At 48.8% G+C, this 17,920-nt stretch overlaps 1 protein-coding gene across 6 annotated transcripts in view; it reads left to right on the top strand.

Moving 5' to 3' along the window:
• RPH3AL (rabphilin 3A like (without C2 domains)) overlaps nt 1-17,920 on the top strand; it is a 95,466-nt gene that overhangs the window by 40,685 nt on the left and 36,861 nt on the right. For all 6 annotated transcript variants that reach the window (XM_050928839.1, XM_050928840.1, XM_050928842.1 and 3 more), the window contains one exon: nt 4,949-5,035. In XM_050928839.1, the coding sequence (XP_050784796.1) occupies nt 4,949-5,035 (87 nt within the window). The remainder of the gene's footprint in view (nt 1-4,948; nt 5,036-17,920) is intronic.

The raw sequence follows: 17,920 nt of genomic DNA, 5'->3' as shown, positions 1-17,920 counted from the left end.
TGGTCCCTGAGCTGAGAAGACCTGGCCCACATGGACCCTGGGCACATAGATGGGGCAAACTGGGTGGTCTGAGCAACTGCCCTTGATGGAGCAGAGAGCAAAGGTCACTTGGGTAGCTTGGACACAAATCCTGCGACTCTCTCAGTTGTTTGTAGGGAGGTAAGGTCTGATGCACAGGAGACTGGTCTTTATTTCCTTCATTTCAAGCGAGGAGAATTACAGGACATGCTGTGCTTCCCACCCTCTTCCTCTGGAAATCCTGCTTTCAGCACATCCACAACCAGCTAGGTTAGAATTGCAGGGAAACATCCATTTACTGGGGCATTTCTGATCCCGCTTCCAGTGAGTCCCACATGCTGAGGATGAGGCAAAGGGTGACATGAACTGTCTCTCAGCTTCCCCCACTGTGAAATAGGGTTAATAATGTTACCGTCCCTGCAGGGTGCATGGGTGTGTTGGGAACCCTAATGCACCTTGTGAGCCTTGCATGGTAGGCTTGTCCAAGGGCAAACTTACTTGTTTTTTTCCAGACGATGATTCCCCGTTAGCCAGGAATTCATGGGACATGAATTGGAAAGTTCAGCTGGAATTCAGGGAAGAATTCTGCTATCTAGTGAATTTCACAACTGCTGTATGGTGACAGGAACCTCTTGCTGTGAGGATTCCTGAGGCTTTGAGCACATTGGGTGCCCCTTGTTTGAGGATTTATGGGTTGGTTTCTTTTACTCCCTTTTCAGCAGCGTGGTGGGGGTGGGTAGTGACCAGGCATGATGTACTGCAGACTTGTAAGCCTCAGCAGCTAGAAAGATGCAACATAACTTCATGCTCCCTCCCCCCCTCCCCTAAGGAGAGCTCAGTCACATGTTCCATGTTTTGTGCAATAAGCAGTGACTTGTCAGGGGAGTATGGACTTCTGAAGTTCATAATTTTCTTGCTAATGCTGCCATCTCATTGGAATCCCAACACTGTCCACATGTGGTTCTATAACAGGAATTTTGGTAATGAATGCAACATAATGCATACGAAACATAGCACTGAATACATCTTAAGTGAGTTGCCTCTGCAAAATATAGAGGCTTCCAGCCCTTTGAATCCTGTGATTTTTCTTGCTCCTACCTTCTGGTTTAGAATTTGAAGTTAAAATAATTTTTCTTTTTCAATATTAAAAAGATTTTTTATTATTTTAGAAATAAATACAACACAACAAGTGTGAAATCAATGTAGCATTTAAATGCAGAGTCTACATGCAGCACTGACAGCAATTACACACAGTCTGGTATTCCACGTACTGAGGATGTGTCAGTAATTATTGTTGTAAACGTATCATAAACATACACCTGTAAAAAATAGGTGAAGAAGAAAGAGTCTGGCATTTCAGCTAATGAATGACAGGTTAGAGGTTTTTTTTAAGTGTCTGCAAATCCACGTATCTATTTATGTGAGGCTTTCTTCAGAACCTGACAGTGAGGTTTTGGGGATAAGATTCCAGTTTTCCAGCAAGTCTGAGAAAAACAAAACAAAACAAAAAACCTGAACCCCCAGTGTGTTAAAATATGGAGTTAAAATTGAATAAAAGTTCTGCAATTCTCCACTAGGGGGTGCATTTGAATGCATTATTCCATGTGGTGTTTTAAACTTGTCAGTGTATTAAGGCTGAGTTTGAGTCAGTCTTCAGAGAGAGAAGGAGGTTGGGGTTCAGTGAAACGGGCGGTGGGTACTGACGGCACACTCTGCTGCTTGAATCGACTGTCCCTGTCAGTTTGTGCAGCAAGGCATTGAGTCCTGACAGCCCCATTCCAAGTGGGGACAGCCGGTTGCTGGTTATTACGCAGCAGAGGGGAGGAATGAGAATTGGGGAGAAACAAAGAACAGCAGCATTGTGGAATTGTTTAGTGCTTCCTCCAGCTAATACCTGCCCCCATGTCGGCCTGCTGGCTGGCCACGCACAGCACAGCATATAGGGCACAGTTGTTTGTTCCCTCCATTGTGGGCGGCTCCAGTACCTTGTTCTGGAACCATGGAGTGGAGTTTGGTCTCTTGGGCCCATTCGTCCTCAGCTGACTTTGCCCACACGCGGCTGCATTTGCATGCTGGTTGGGTGATGCTGCTGGAGCGATGCCAGCAGAGCTGCGCCCAGCCTGTATTATGAGCCATATTGTGAATGGAAGGGGGCTCAGCGAAGAGGGAGATGTGGCCATGCAGTTTTCATCCACCTGAAGTGTCAGAGATGCCCTCTCCCGAACTAGCTGGCAGTGAGATCGGAGTCCTTGGCAGAGGGCAAGATAGGATCGTCAGCAATGTTCCCACCACCTGATGCACTGCAAGGCTCTTTGTCAGCCTCCTGGATATATTTTTATTACTCTGGTATCAGTCGAGGAGTTGGGGTATGCTCTGATTTTCATGTCCACGTGATGATGGGTCCATTAGGAGCCATTCATGGACACTATATTGTTTGAGCCGGAGTTTACATTTGCACAGCTGACCATGCTCTGCAGCCGATGCTTGGGTTGGGGAGAGGGGTTAGGCAATTGGAAATGGAGCAACTACTGCCTGCTCTGCCTTAAGGTTTTGGGGGGTCCATCTCTCCTGTGGGGGCAAGGGGCCTGTTGTGATGTGTGCCCTCAGAGGTAAATGGATGCCAGGCTTTCCAGAGGGTTGTGGTGTGGTGTGGTCACGTCTCCTCTTAGGACCTGCACTTGAAGCCCCCCGCTCTTCACATAGGCCATTGAAAGGCAAATTGTATTGTGAAGTGGGAGAAGAGAGCTCCATGTCCTTTGCTGAGCTGAGATTTAATGGTGAGAGTGACAGTCACGTGTGATTGAGGTTCCAGCTGTTAGGCTCCATGCAGAGCTCATTTGCTTCTCCCCAGGAGTGCAGGGAACATCTGTGGGGGTCACACGCTCACACAGAGAGAACAATGCTGTGATTCTCCAGAGTCCCTGCCAAAAAAATGGTAGAGGGGCAGGGGATTGTTGTCTGTCTGTTGTGTAGTAATGCCCTCTCGATGTAATCACCTCACCCCAGTACAAAGACTGTGCACCACCTAAGCTCTCGAAATAGGGCTTGAGGAGGATGTCAGCAGAGCCTAAACCTTGGCCGGGCTCCTTGCGCAAGGGTGAATTTCACACGAGGAGAAGAAAACTGCCTTTGTGCAACATCTTCGTGAGCCGGAGGTTTGCCCTGTTCAGATTGCAAGCTGCATGTCACAGTGCACTGAAATACACGTGGCACTGAGGGCTTGGGTGGCTCATGAGGTTGGAAATGGGACAGGGAGCTGTTCCCCATTACACCAACTCAGAACCAGAGACTCACAGACTGTAGGGCCAGAAGGGGCCATCACGATCTTCTAGCCTGACCTCCTGCATGTCGCAGGCCGCAGAACCTCACCCACCTACTCCTGTAATAGAGCCCTAAGGTCTCGCTGCTGTAAAGACTTCAGGTTACAGAGACTGTACCGTTTACGCTCTGCCAATCTGACCCAGGGGGAAATTCTTTCCCACCCCAAATCTGGTGATCAGTTAGACCTGGAGCATGTGGGCAAGACCTGGGAAAAGATTCTCTGTAGTAGCTCAAAGCCCTCCCGTCTAGTGTCCCATCACCAGCCATTGGAGATATTTGCTTATAACAGTCACTGGCTTAAAGCCATCCAAGCTTGGGAGCGAGTATCTGACGGCCTGTAGTATAGTAGTTGCAGATGCTCATTTTTTGTGGGTTATTGTAAACATCCCCTGGGGATTCAGAGACCCAGAGTAATTGCGTCTTGGATGTGGCTGCTCAGTGAGTTGGTGGCAGAGCCAGGGTTAAAGCTCAGGAGCACAGCCTGCGAACTACACTGACCAAAATAGTTGGTCTTTAGGCTTGTACCCGGTGGAGCACGTGTCTGCGTGCCAAGCCCACCAGCATAAGTGGCATCAGTCAGCCCTTTAGCTCAGTTCCAGCAGAGAGGCCAAGAATTGAATGAGACATGGAGACTGAATGTGCATCCTTGGAGCTTGTCCCGATGGGGCAGAGCAGAGGAATATGTAAAATCCCAGCTGGGGGCTTTAATTCCTCTTCGCTATAAACAAGATTTCACTCTCCAAGGCCTTGAGTGAGTGGCTTTTGCTGTGATGTCCAAAGAGGCTCAAAGACTCCATCTCATTCATCATTCAAGCTGCACGCCAAGACTGATATACATCAGCTTTGTTATAGAATATTGGATGATTCAAGCTATAAATGACTTATTATGCCAGGGAGACATGGAAGTTCTTTTGTGCAGGAATAGATTCCATAAAATGCTATTCAGGTGTTGTATCCAGGAAATACACCTGTTTATATGCTCTGCTCCATTTCCAGGTCAGCAGAGAATCAATAACCGCCCAGCCACTTTCTGAAAGGAACACTGTCAGGTTAAAAATCACATAGGGAGGGTGGGGTTCTTTTACCTGACTTATTCAAATTGAAAGAATTTTAAAACTCTAATAGTTTTTCCCTATTTAAATTTTATATTGCAGTGAAAATGGATGAGATCATTTCATTTGTGTTTCTTGTCAGTTTCAGTGCTGCTATGTTTGGGTCTTAGAGTTTGTAGGGAAATTATTTCTTAATTTGGGGATCACTTGAAAAAACCAACAACTTGGGAAATATTTCTGTGGGTCTCAGGTTTTGTTTAAATGTTACATCTGATTCTCTTTCGGCCCTGCTATAAATTAGGAGTAACACAACTGGAGGCAGTGGGGCAGAATCTCCTCTCACTGATTCCAGTGTAGGTCAGGAGTGACTCCCCTGGAATCACTAGTTATGCTGGTGTAAATGAAAGGAGAAGCAAAATCATTGTTTTTGCAGAACCTAACTTTTGGGGTGAAACTTGCCCCAGCACAGATCCTTCGAAGTGGGATTGTGAGGAGTCAGAGTGAGGAAGCTATTGACGTTGTCCTGTGTCCTTCTCTTTCTCTCTCCTTATTTTCAGAAAGTCTGCACCAAATGTGGAATTGAAAGTCTCGGGACCCAGAAACGCCCTCTCTGGCTATGCAAAATCTGCAGTGAACAAAGAGAGGTAAAGAGCCACAACAGAGAGCGATGCCTTTCCCCAGTGTAAATCTGTGTAAGAAATACATGCCTGGTGCCAGAAACTCATGTGCTGTGCCTCTAAGAGAGGGAGCAGTAGCGTGGGGCTGGACTTGCGATGCTAAGCTCTCTGTCAGGTTAGCCTGGCAGACAGACACTGAGGTGAGAGAGGTCTAGCTTCTGAGGGAGATGGGTGGAGTGGTGGTAGTGGAGCTCTTAATGCTTCCTGTCTGGTGAGTCACTGGTCATAGGGGACAGCTAGCATGGTCTGGTGGGTAGAGCACCAGACTGGGAGTCAGGCGATGTGGGTTCTGTTCCCTGCCCTTCCAATGGTTTTCCATAGCCAGTGTAAACAAGACTACCACTTTGCACAATGCTGGCCCTTGAGTAGCGGTAGAGAAAACCTATCACATAGCTACAGTGGTATTTGTCCCACCAGTTCCAGAGCAAAAGCACAGTAATTTTCACCTTGGGGCTTTGTGTTGCAGAGTCCTAGGCTGCTTCCATGATTATTTAATGTCTGGCAACCCCCAACTATGGGCCTCACCCAGAGCCCATTGAAGTTTATGGGAATCTTTCCATTGTCTTCAGATCTGACCCTCTGTCTATCAAGTGCCTGTCACTATGATATCTAAGCATCTACACTGTGAAACCCATGCATTATTCCAGTCCCATCTGAACTCTAAAGCCCAGCCAATGTGTCCCTTCTTTCCACCTGCTTAGCACTCCAGGGTGTCTACACTGCAGTCAGAGGTGTGACTGCAGCACGTGTAGACATACCCAGCTAAGCTATGATCTAGCTAGTTCCAGTAATAGCAGTGAAGCTGCAGCAGGGTAGGATAGTCACTCAGATACATACGCAGGCTCCCAGGTGGGCGTATACAGGCAATCCTGCCACCCTGGCTGCTATGGTTATTTGAGCTAGCTGGATTGAAACTAGCCTAGCTGTGTCTATGGGCTTGTCTACATCAGAAAGTTGCAGCGCTGGTGAGGGAGTTACAGCGCTGCAACTTAGGAGGTGTACACATCTGCAGGGCACCACCAGCGCTGCAACTCCCTGTTTGCAGCGCTGGCCGTACTCCCGTTTTGTCTCGGGTGTAGAGGATCCAGCGCTGGTGATCCAGCGCTGGTAATCAAGTATAGTCACTTACCAGCGCTTTTCTTGACCTCCGTGGAATAAGCAGGTATCCCAGCATACCTGAGGAAGCCTCTGGTAATCAAGCTGGTCTCCTTCCCCGGCTTGCTCTCGCGTTTCCCGAACCCCGAGCAAGCAGGTCTCCTTCCCTGCGGTTTGCTGGGTGGTTCCGGGAACGCGAGAGCAAACCGGGGAAGGAGACCAGCTTCGCCGCGGTTTGCTCTCGCGTTCCGCGAACCACCCTGCAAACCGCAGGGAAGGAGACCTGCTTGCTCGGGGGTTCGGCGAACGCGAGAGCAAACCGGGGAAGGAGACCAGCTTCGCCGCGGTTTGCTCTCGCGTTCCGCGAACCACCCTGCAAACCGCAGGGAAGGAGACCTGCTTGTTCGGGGAACGCGAGAGCAAACCGCGGCGAAGCTGGTCTCCTTCCCCGGTTTGCTCTCGCGTTCCGCGAACCACCCTGCAAACCGCAAGGAAGGAGACCTGCTTGTTCGGGGAACGCGAGAGCAAACCGCGGCGAAGCTGGTCTCCTTCCCCGGTTTGCTCTCGCGTTCGCCGAACCCCCGAGCAAGCAGGTCTCCTTCCCTGCGGTTTGCAGGGTGGTTCGCGGAACGCGAGAGCAAACCGGGGAAGGAGACCAGCTTCGCCGCGGTTTGCTCTCGCGTTCCCCGAACAAGCAGGTCTCCTTCCCTGCGGTTTGCAGGGTGGTTCGCGGAACGCGAGAGCAAACCGCGGCGAAGCTGGTCTCCTTCCCCGGTTTGCTCTCGCCTTCCCCAAAACCCCTTGAAGCCGCCCAACAGCGCTGCAGTGTGGCCACATCTAACACCACTTGCAGCGCTGGTTGCTGTAAGTGTGGCCACTCTGCAGCGCTGGCCCTATACAGCTGTACTAATACAGCTGTAACAACCAGCGCTGCAAAATTTTAGATGTAGACATGGCCTGAGTGTGCGGAAGATGCACATCTCTTTGCAGTATAGACATCTACTTAGTTGCTGACGCTTACATGGCAGTTTCAGAAGCATCAAACTGCATCTAGTTCTTGTGGGATCTTCGCCCCAGCCACCTCTATAATCTGTTTGGCTCTGAGTGAGGCGTTTGGGGTGCAAAGTCTCTGCCAACAACTCTTCCAGAGGTTGCCTTGTTTGCACAGATCAGAACAGAGCCTCCTAAACTGCAGCAACTAACCTCAAAAAGTGTAGATGGAAACTTTGAAACATGGAGCTGTGTCCGATAGGCGAAGATGCCCCAGTATGGCAAATTGCAGAACTAACTGGGCCCAAGAAAACCCTTTTCGCAGTCATTTGGCTGCTGCGAAATTCTATGTACCTAGATTTGAAATGGAGAAGTGGTTTCTGTGCGATTGTAACTGACAAGCTCACATTTAGCTCCTGCTCTGTGTCTGTGGGTGTCTTGTGTGTATAATTCTGGGTTCACAACAGGAAGGCCGTGCTGGGTGATGAGCCTCTAGTGAGCTTGAGAATTACCTCTCTGGAGATCGTGAGTCATCCACATGTTCTGTACCCCAGACCCAGGTGCAGGTTTATAACGTACGGCAAGGCATGCTTTGTGTTCTGCAGAGAGCTGGGGGCTGGAGCTGAACTGATATTGGTCTCTGGCTTTACTTTCTCTTTCTTGTGCATTATCTTTTCCCATCTCGGTTTAATTGCCTTTTAAAAAATTCTTTATATAAAAATAATAAAAGCCGTGATCACTAGACAGAAAAGAACATTAAAATGTCCAGTAATAAGTGTTATGTGTGCCCAGCATGCCAGGTGACGATAACCTTCGGAGCTTTTCTGTAGCTGAAACCACAGTTCCAACCAAAGTGCTTCTCTGTCTAATGAAAACTGATGAAACCTTTCTTCTTAGACCAGCAGTAAAATAGCCTTATCTCTTCCTCTCTCTCTCCTCCACCCCCCTGGAATTCTGACTCTTCGGTTTCTTTTCATGTTGCTCGCCAGTGAAAAGTACTGGATGGGCAACCTTGGACAACAAAGTGCCAGAACAGATAGTGACGCAGCAAAGAGCCCTGGAGGGGGACTCTGGAGCTCTGGGTTCTATTCCCAGTGCTGCTGCTGGGTGACCTCTGGCAAATCACATCATTGTTCTGTGCCTCAGTTTCCCCATCTGTAAAATGGGGACGATGATACTGACCTTTTATAAAGCACTTTGAGATCTAGTGATGAAAAGTGCCTTGGGCTACAAACCCATTTTGCGATATTCCTCCCCTGCCTCAAAAAGCAAAGGAATTAGGGAAAAATCTAATGCCCAGAAAATAAGTCCTTCCTCACTGCTTTATTGGGACTGCAGTGAGAGTGGTGCTGTGGCAAGCAGGCTCCTGCAGTTGGCAGTGCTGGGGTTGTGCCTAGTATGTGCAATGCTGGAGCCAGTCATAGAAGGTGGCTCAGGGGCTGTGATATCACGGAGCTGAGAGCTACTGTAATCCTTTGCAAACAGCAGTGAATCTCAACAGTCCCCCAGTGTGATAGGGAACTATAGAGCCCCTGTTTGACAAGTTGGGAGCAGGCAAAGAACTTAAGGCAGCTTCGGCAATGCACTTAAGCATGTGCTTATCTCACTGAGTCAGCTGGACTTATGCACATATTTAACTTTAACCTCATGCTTAAGTTTTGCTTTATTGGGACTTAGGTGAGTTGCCGAAGGCCCTGGAGAGTTGGTTTCAGAACTGCGATCAAAACTCGTGTCTTCCAGTCCTGTGCTCAGACCACTCCCCATTCAATCCCCAGGTTAGCAGACCCAAGGATGGGTGGCCTGTAATTATTACACCACACTGTGGCATTCAAGAGATGTGTCCCTAGCAGACATACTTCCACAGGCTTGGGCATCTGCTCCCTCCTTTCCAATCCCCAGGAGTTCCTCACTGGGAGCTGCTGGTCTCCACTTCCAACCCTAGTTCCCAGTGGTGGGAAAATGCTGGCACGAGCAAAGCCTGCGGTTCGAACCAGGGCCGTGTTGAATCATGTGCTTAACTTACAGCATTCCCGGAAATCCCAGGGCAAGTTGAGCACGTTTAACTACTTCCCCAAAGTGGAGATGCTTTCCTGACTTGGAGCTGAACTCTGGAGCAACCACATAGCCTATTGATGGCAATCTGACCCCGGCGCTGCGTAAATCACCTTTATCTTGTATAAAGTCCAGTCGTGGCTCTAAGTGACAGCAGGACCAAACCTTAACTCCAGGCATTCTAAATGTTCCCCTTCCTGCTTTTCTCCCTCCACTGCCTCGCCATTAAAAACCTGTTAGTGCATTAGGCTGGAGTGGTGGGTTGCAGAGAAAATAAATTCTTTTACCATTGTTGTTCCCTTTTAGAAATGCACCATGATTGCTGTGTGTATCTGCACAGAGGGGACTTTCAGTCATTGCTTGTTCAGCAACATTCTGTTCCCAAGGCGTTTTTGTGTGTTCTGCAGCTCAAAAGATGCACACCATTTACCCTGAGTTCTGTTCTCTGAGCAGTCGGTTATTTATGTAGGTGGGATTGGGAGGTGTGATGGCATGTGCCTCTCTGCTGCTGGGCTTGGGAGGACGGCATCTATCAGCCTGTGGTGACGGAAAATGCCCTTGTTTTAAATTCCTTGTGGAACATCTGGGAGCATAAGATATACAGAGTGGGCTGCAGTATGGCCCTCAAGGAAAATGCTTCCTTGAGAAAACAATGAGCCTTTGCACTTTTATGCCAATCCCTTAAAAGTGCTTTCCCAGCATCAATCAGTGTCCACTCTCAACCTCCCACCGCCTGGCAATGTGGGCAAGTTCTGTCAGCCCGTTTTACAGACATATGTCCTCAAGAGACTAAACTGTTGTGTATGCCCCTGGCAGAGAACAGGAGAGACGGAGATGGCACCGATGCCCCTGCAGTGGCAAGAAATCGATTAGGTGGGCTATGCCCAGTTGATCCCGGCAGATGACCTGCGCCCCATTCTGCAGAGTAAAGGGAATACACACACACCCTGTGTCCGTGCCAATCTGATCCAGGGAATATTCCTTCCAAAGGGATCAGTAGCAAGGCTGGGATGGAAGCCTGCTGCTGGGCGTTCTTAGCCATCTGCCTAATGAATGGGAAGGGATTGGAGGGCTCAGGTGACGAAGGCAGGTTTTTGCTTCCAGGTCATTCTAAAGCTGCTTCCTTTTCCTAATGGCTAGTGCCCAACATAGCACCATCTTCCCTTGGCACCACACCTCCCTCCCTGCTCAGCCCATTGAGAATCCTATAGCTTTCTTGACGTGCTTGGAAACTGGTTGCTTTTAAACAAAAGTTGCTGGCCCAGAAAGGACCTGAAACTTAGTTTTGTTTATTAGCAGCATGTGGTTGTTTGTCAGCTGAGTGTTTGTTTTGGGGGTGTGGAGGTGTGTTAAATTAACGCATGTGGCCCAGCAGTGCATTGCTTCCTATATGTACAGCACTGGAGCTTTCACACCCGTTGCCTGTGTCACGGTTCACCAAGGCAGGTCTGTAAATCCTTAGGATTCAGTGGGTGAAGGAGACCCATGGGGCTGCACATTCAGCCCCGCTTTTGATCCACCTATGAACAGTGGCTCTGGAATAAGAGCATTAACATGACCTTTCGTGTACCCATGGTTTTTGAAGGCCAGAGCTATGGAATTAGCAGTGGGTCCAAAACTGTATTCCAGATGGATGCTTACCAGTGCACAGAGATGGGTTCCATAAAAGACTTTTTGCTGTAACTGAGCAGCAGGCACTGAGAAGTTAATGGAAATGGAAGCTTTGCTCTCTGCTGCTGATTGCTTCCAAGGTAATACATGGAAGTGTCCAAATTATCCATCCAGAAAGCCAGCGGTGCCTTCTTGGGTGCATGTCCTCACTACACCTATGGCATAACGCAGGCAAACAGTTTCCTGTAAACCATCACCTGGTCCCAGACATGCCATAGTAACACAGAGGAGAATGGCTCTCGTGGCCCAGCGGTGGGCACGGTATTCTGGCAGTGGTGCAGAACTGCTTGCTCAGAGCAGGAGTGCGATTTTAACTGTGCAGCTTTGCACTTTGAGTCTGCCTCAGAGCCTTGAGAAGTCGTGCTGGGGCTCATGTACACCCACGATGGTTTGCCTCACCAAGTGCTAGTACTGGATACCTGCCCTTGAATTAGCAGCCAGGTGATAGGGTGAGCCACTGGGAATGCCCTCGCAGAAGCAGGTGGGCATGGAGGCTGGGGTGGAGGAGGACACTTTGTGGGTCGGGATATCTGGGAGGGACAGCAGCAGACTGGGAGTTGCTGCCCCTGGTTCTGTTCCCCGTCCTGCTGCTGACCTGTTGGGTCACCTCACAGTAAGTCACTTGGTCCTGGGCATTACTGGAATCACACTCGGAGGACAGTTTACCTCAAGTCAAATAATCTGAACTAAGAAGCTTAGGCTCCCCTGGCTGCCTGGAAAACGTCCCTGTTCTATCAGAACGAGCCTGCTCTGGCTGGCTGCTGGAATGGAGAAGCAGAACAGTTTCATTCTGTGTCTATAAGTCTGCTGATTTGTCCTAGAGAGCGTCCCCCTGCTGCGCTGAGGAGACCGGGTAGTTCTGCAGTGGTACCTGTTCTGTCTCACTATCTCCCTCCCTTCCTTAGCACTCTGGAGCCATTTACAGTGCAGGCAAGATGGTATCTGTGCTGCCACGACTGCAGTTAACTCCCCAATGGGCCTGGACCAAAACCAAGGCCCAAATAACAAAGGCTGGTATTTACATTGACTATTAATGGGAGTTAAGTGCTCGACTCCCCATGGCCCCTTTGGAAATCTCAGACACAGTTGTTCAGAGTCCTCATTGCTCTGTTTCCTTGAAGCCTCTGCTGAGCAGGCTGCTTTGAATAGCAATAAGGAATAAGTTCCTCTGACCCAGTGTCTTATTTCTGGAGAGCTGCAGTGATTAATGGATTCTGCCTGCGGCTGATGCACTGGTGCCCCAGCCATCCAGAAGCAAAACACCATGTTCAGCAGTGCTTATTTTACTAAGTGTTGTGTGCAGAAATAACACGCATGCACGCACCCACCCATGAGTGAAAATGCTGCTGAGCAATAACATGGGCAGGTAAACTAGATGGAGCCTGGATACAGTTGCTGATAAAAGATCAGCTGTGAAATCCCTGTTCCCACCCTGCAGTATACAGAGAGGGGTTGTGTCCCTGGCTGTGAAGTGCGGTTGATCTGATCTGCATTAGGCTAGGACTGTTCTCTGGGTGACAGACAAGCAGCCCCAGCAGTGCCACTGCCCCCCTTCCTGGTATTGTTTACTGTAGCTTAGCACTTGTGATAAAGGCACTATTCTTTCTGGGCAGGTTTTCCTAACAGATGCATCCAAGGCTACAGATGGATTTAAAGTGGGACCTGGATGATGTGTACAGCCCACAATGCCATCTGTAGCAATGCGGGCTCAGATAAAGGCAATCCAATCTCATGCTCCAGAGGCCAAGCTCATCACTGTGGGGATCCGGAAGCAAGTCTTACCCTCTAGCCCTGCACCATGTGCAGCATCACAGAACTGGCAAGGAGCATTAGCCAGAGTTACATCTAACCTGCTTCTGAGGAGTCTCCACACAGGAGACTGGACGGGACAGGCCCATGGACTGATCCACTGTAGCAAATTCGTCTCCCCAAATGAGCATGTAATCTAGCTGTCTCCCTCGCCTGGTATGATAGGGCAGCTCCCTCTCTTCCATGCAGACTGCTGTCAGCAAGGGGATTGTAACAAGGCCAGTTGCTAACCTGGCAGATGTTGGCAAAGCAGTAAGCCACTCTTGTTGATGCTGGGGTAGTGCAGATGCACAGCTGGTACACTGGCAGAGGAACTAATGGAACTTGTTGCGACGGCTATCAGTGGAATATGGCCCAGGTCTTGAGGGCTCTAATCAGGGCATTTGTGGCAGTAAGTGTGGTTCCCAAAAGCCTGAGCTGTGACAGCTCGAGTTGCCTGCAGTCTGGAGGCCATCCTCCATTGCTGGAAGACAGTTTGGTGTAAGAATGAACATCTTTGCCTTGTGATTCCTTGTACCCACAGTTCTGTGGGTCTCATGATTTCCCACCCGGGGCAGGGCTGGGGCTGTCTGTCAACTGGCATGAAATACCCATCTTGATGTGTGGGGGAGAGGCTGTCCCAACTTGCCACGTGCCTTTCCATGCCCATCCTGGTGGGCAAACAGCCTTCCTTCCTGTTATTTTTCGGAGTCCCTGCATGACCCATTTGTGCTGTAGTTTGGCTGGCTTTGACTGATCCTGCCAGGTTCTACCAAGCGCCTTCCTGAATTACCACTTACTTTATATCTATATATATTTATATATCAATTATTAGTGATTCTATCATCATAATTAAAATCCTCTTGGAAGCATTCATGCACATTTACATCTGAATTGACACAGCCACATTCGTAGCGATAACGAAAACAACTTAAGTGGGGGCAGAGGGAAATAATTAAAAAAAACCCCAACCATTCAGTCCCAGAGAGAATGAAACGCCATCAGGAACCTAACAAAAGCTCCATTATGCCCTCATCAACCCCCTCTGGTTTTTTTTACCTCCGTTTGCTAAATGACGTTTTCAAGGCTGGCTGCATCTCTTGGTTTATGTCAATAAACCACACATAGGAGGAAGATTGCTGCTTTGGAAGAACATATTTCACCTCCTCCCAGGCTCATTATAAATGGCCAAAGCCGAAGGTTGTGCCTTTCCCGCGATGGTGTTTGGCAAAATACCCCGCTGCCAGGGAGCATTTATTTTGGGTGACTCTGGATCCAATTCAAGTGCCATGCACCTGTTTGTATTTCAGAGAGTTCCCCAATAGCAAGATGCTATTTTGGGGGCTGAGAGTAAATGTATAGAATTAAAATAACATCCTCCCTCACAGACCCATGACAGAAAGGAGGCCTGATGGAGGGTGCAATGCAGAATAATTGAAGCCTAGCAGCCACCACATTGTAGCAAGTGCTCGAGTCAGAGGCACAATTGATGTTGCTATTCAGTAAGCGATGGCAGCATGGCTGCCCTTCAGTTTGCTTTGTCCTCAATGCCTAAGGTAGGAGTAAAGACAGCTGGGTGTAAATAATGGAATTGGAATTGGAAATCTCTGTGTTACGGAAAAGCAGATGAAGGCAAACAATGAAACTAAAGAGCGCTTGCTTGTGTAGCTTATCATCTTGGTGCCGGGCCGTAAGGTTGGATTGAAATGAGTGTGTAGGCACATCCCACACGCGGGCATCAATAATAAATTTATCCCAGTGCAGTGTAATACAAGAGCTAGCATTTACATAAGGCTTTGCATCTTCAGAGATCACCACAGATGCTAATTAAGAAACCACTACCATCTCTGTTCTATGCATAAGGAAATTGAGGCCAGAAGGCCCAGAGATGCTCAAGGCCAGCAAAGGAATCTGCATAAGAGCTGGGACTAGAACGCAGGTGTTGCTGCCTTCCTTGGAGTAGAAGAATGTTAGGTACAGACACACCCTCTTCTAGTGCAGCTTGGTCCCTCCTCCCCGTCCCCAGGGTGATTGTGCTGTACCAGGCAGTGAACTCTAACAGGAGATGGCCTGTCTGGAAGCCTGGCTCTTCCTCTTCACCTCCTGACAAACCCCTGTACTGGCACTGGTGGGTACTATATGTAGCCTTTGAAAGGCTGCATCAGCAGGGTGTAGCTTGGCTGCCCCAGCAACTCTGTGCTCCCTGGTTGGAGCAGCTGCCGAGACCAGGAGCCAAGGATTCCTCTTTGTCCCTTCCCCACCCCATAGGAATCTAGTGCCAGTTGTTCTGTTCCAACAGAGGAAGGGAGTGGTGCTGACCTTGGGATACCAGGGTGGAGAGTCATTGCCCCTGGCTTTGAGTGGATCCCCACGACACGATCCTGCTGTCATAGCAGTCTAGGTAATCACACTCCATTTCTGGACAGTTCTGTGTAATGTGCCCGGGCTGGGCACACCTTAAGCATACCCATGGCTTCCCTTCTGCAGGCACAGCCTGACCCAATCACCCCCTTCTCCCCCCTCTTTTCTTGCTTGCTTCCAGCCCTTTGCAGGTCCAAGTATAGCACCCCAGCCCCCTTGAATTGGCTGGGTTGGGATTGCTTCCCTGCCTCGAGTTGCTTCCGAGTTTCCCAGCTGAGGCTAAATTGACTGGGATAAAATAGATGTTTGTCTCCAAGCACCTGGTTGCAACTCTCCTCCTCGGACGTGAGCAAGGACTTGATGCAACTGCAGTGGGAACAGCAGCAGAGCTATAAAATCACAATGAATGTTCTGGGCTCATCGCAGATAGGGCTGTTTAAATCGGTTTCCAGAATGAACAGCTGAATCTGCTGTCCAATGTTTTAATTTGTTTAGGATGAACAAAATCTCCCCTGAGGCAGATCTGCCCGAGCCCAGATAGGACCAATGTTATTGTTCAACATCAACTTCATCCTTAGTGCATCTGCCCACAGAAACACAAAGCCATTTCTCTTACAATACTGTGGCCCACAAACAAAGTCTGAGAGTTAGAGCAGCCCAGAGGATAGTGAATTGGACTGGAGGCAGGCAGCCTGGGTTCTGTTCCTGCTGGCTGGGTGACCTTGGGAAGTCTCATCCCATCTCTGTGCCTCTGTTTCCTTAGCTTTACAATGGTGATGAGATTTACCCTCCTTTGTAAAGTGCTTTGAGAGCTGTGGATAAAAAATGCTATGTAAGAGCTAGGTGCTATTATGTATCAGACGGTTTTGCTATCCATCTCTCCTGATAAGCAGTCCTATGGTGAAATCCGGATCCCACTGAAACTCTCATCGACGTCAGTGGGGCCAGGAGTTTACCCCAAATGTTTGTGTAACCAGCGAGAGTAAACATTGCTTTCCTTGAAGAGCATAAAGCTCAGAGTTAAAAGACCTAAACTGAAGGATTATATGATAGCTTTTCTTTTTGAAGCATCTCTGTAGGTGTATTTTATTTAAAATTAAACAAGAGTCCTGCTCTTTCATCTTCATTGATTGCACTGCTGGCCTATTTGCTGTGTCCATGAGTTTGATTCATGGCCACTAGAGCTAAACATCATGTGTCTTGGCTTGAAAATAATATAAAGCATAGACTATTTCAGACATTGTGTCTGTCAGTAACACAGCTGAGTGTATTGAATTAATAGTGGGTAAACTCTCTTGCGTTCATTCTGTGTTGGAACTGGTCTAAACATAGGTTTTTGTACTGCTATAACTAGTTTTTGTGTATGTGTGTGTGTAAGTGCCTTTATACTGGTGTAATCCACACTTGGCGGGTCATATCTATTCAACTGTGTCAGTTTCTAAGCCAGTCTAATTATAACAGGACAAAAACTTATGTGTAGATCCACCTTTACTTAGTATGATCCTTTCAGTGTGTACTTCAGTGGGGGCACTTGGGATTGTACCTTCCCTGAAGGTGTTGGCTCTCCTTGGTGTTGGGTATTTTATAGCGACATGGCATATTCAGAGCTGAATGAATAAAGAGAAAAGCAGAGTGCTTCTGTCCCCCACAACAGATACATGGAAACACTCTGTATCATCAACCCCAACTGTTCAAAAATCATGAGATTGGCTTAGAAACCATCAGGGTTTTTTATTTAAAAGAAAATTGGGGTTCTATATATTTGCCCTCTGAGCCTGTAGGAGGCACCCTAGAGTGAGCTCAGGTTCCATTTTCATACTTGTTTTTTATAGCTATAAGAACTAGAAACTTCTTTTTAAAAAAAGAAAGAAAGCTGAGATTGTTGCATAATCACCTGACTCCAGGAGTTTGGGCTTTAATTTAAACATCAGATGAAACTCACGCTAAAATCATGAGAGTTTAGGCTATGCCCACGCTGCAATCAGAGGTGGGATCGCAGCATGTGTAGACATAACCAAGCTAGCTTTGATCTAGCTTACTTGAATAACAATAGCAGTGACCTCTTCAGCACAGATGGGAGTGTGGGCTAGCCACCAGATTAATTACCCAGGGTCCCTGGCTTCCCCTGAATCCCCTTCTGCCGTGGCTTTGCTGCTCCTGGTGGACTCGCTAGCTAGATTAAAGCTAGCTATGTGCGTATGCCTGCAGTTGTAGTGTAGACGCACCATGGAAAGAGGCTGTGGGCTGTTGCTTTATGTTAGGTCACAACCCCTAATACAGGTGAGGAGCACATGCTTCGTAGGCTGGACTTCAGCAGCAGTGCTGCTCTTTTGCAGCCAGGTGGGGAGACTTTCCACAGATTCAGCTTCCGCTGGGTGAAACTTTATCCACTCTAACTTTTGGCCTGTGTCAGAGGCCAGGTCTACACCACAGCCAGGGCCGGTGCTTCCATTTAGGCGACCTAGGCGGTCGCCTAGGGCACTAGGATTTGAGGGGGACAGCATTTTGCCACCCTTGGTGGCAATTCGGCGGCGGGAGGTCCTTCCACACTCCAGATCTTCAGCGGCAATTCTGCGGCTGGTCCTTCACTCGCTCCGGGACCCACCGCCAAAGTGCCTCGAAGACCGGGAGCCGCAGAAGGACCCCCCCACCTCAGCATTGCTGCCAACAACCGGGAGCGTGGAAGGACCCCCGCCTAGGGCGCCAAAAACCCTGATGCCGCTCCTGACCACAGCCTTGCATCAGTATAACTGTGTCCCTTAGGGGTGTGAAAAATCCACACCCTTGAGCAACATAGTTCTATCAGCCTAAGCCCTGGTGTGCACAGCACTAAGTCAGCAGGAGAGTGTGTCCTCAGTACTGGCTCCCTCGAAAAGTCTCCACTCCCTCTTACGT

This window comes from Gopherus flavomarginatus, chromosome 19 (assembly GCF_025201925.1).
Source record: "Gopherus flavomarginatus isolate rGopFla2 chromosome 19, rGopFla2.mat.asm, whole genome shotgun sequence".
Taxonomy (NCBI): Eukaryota; Metazoa; Chordata; order Testudines; family Testudinidae; genus Gopherus; species Gopherus flavomarginatus.
This window is presented reverse-complemented; position numbering and strand designations above follow the sequence as displayed.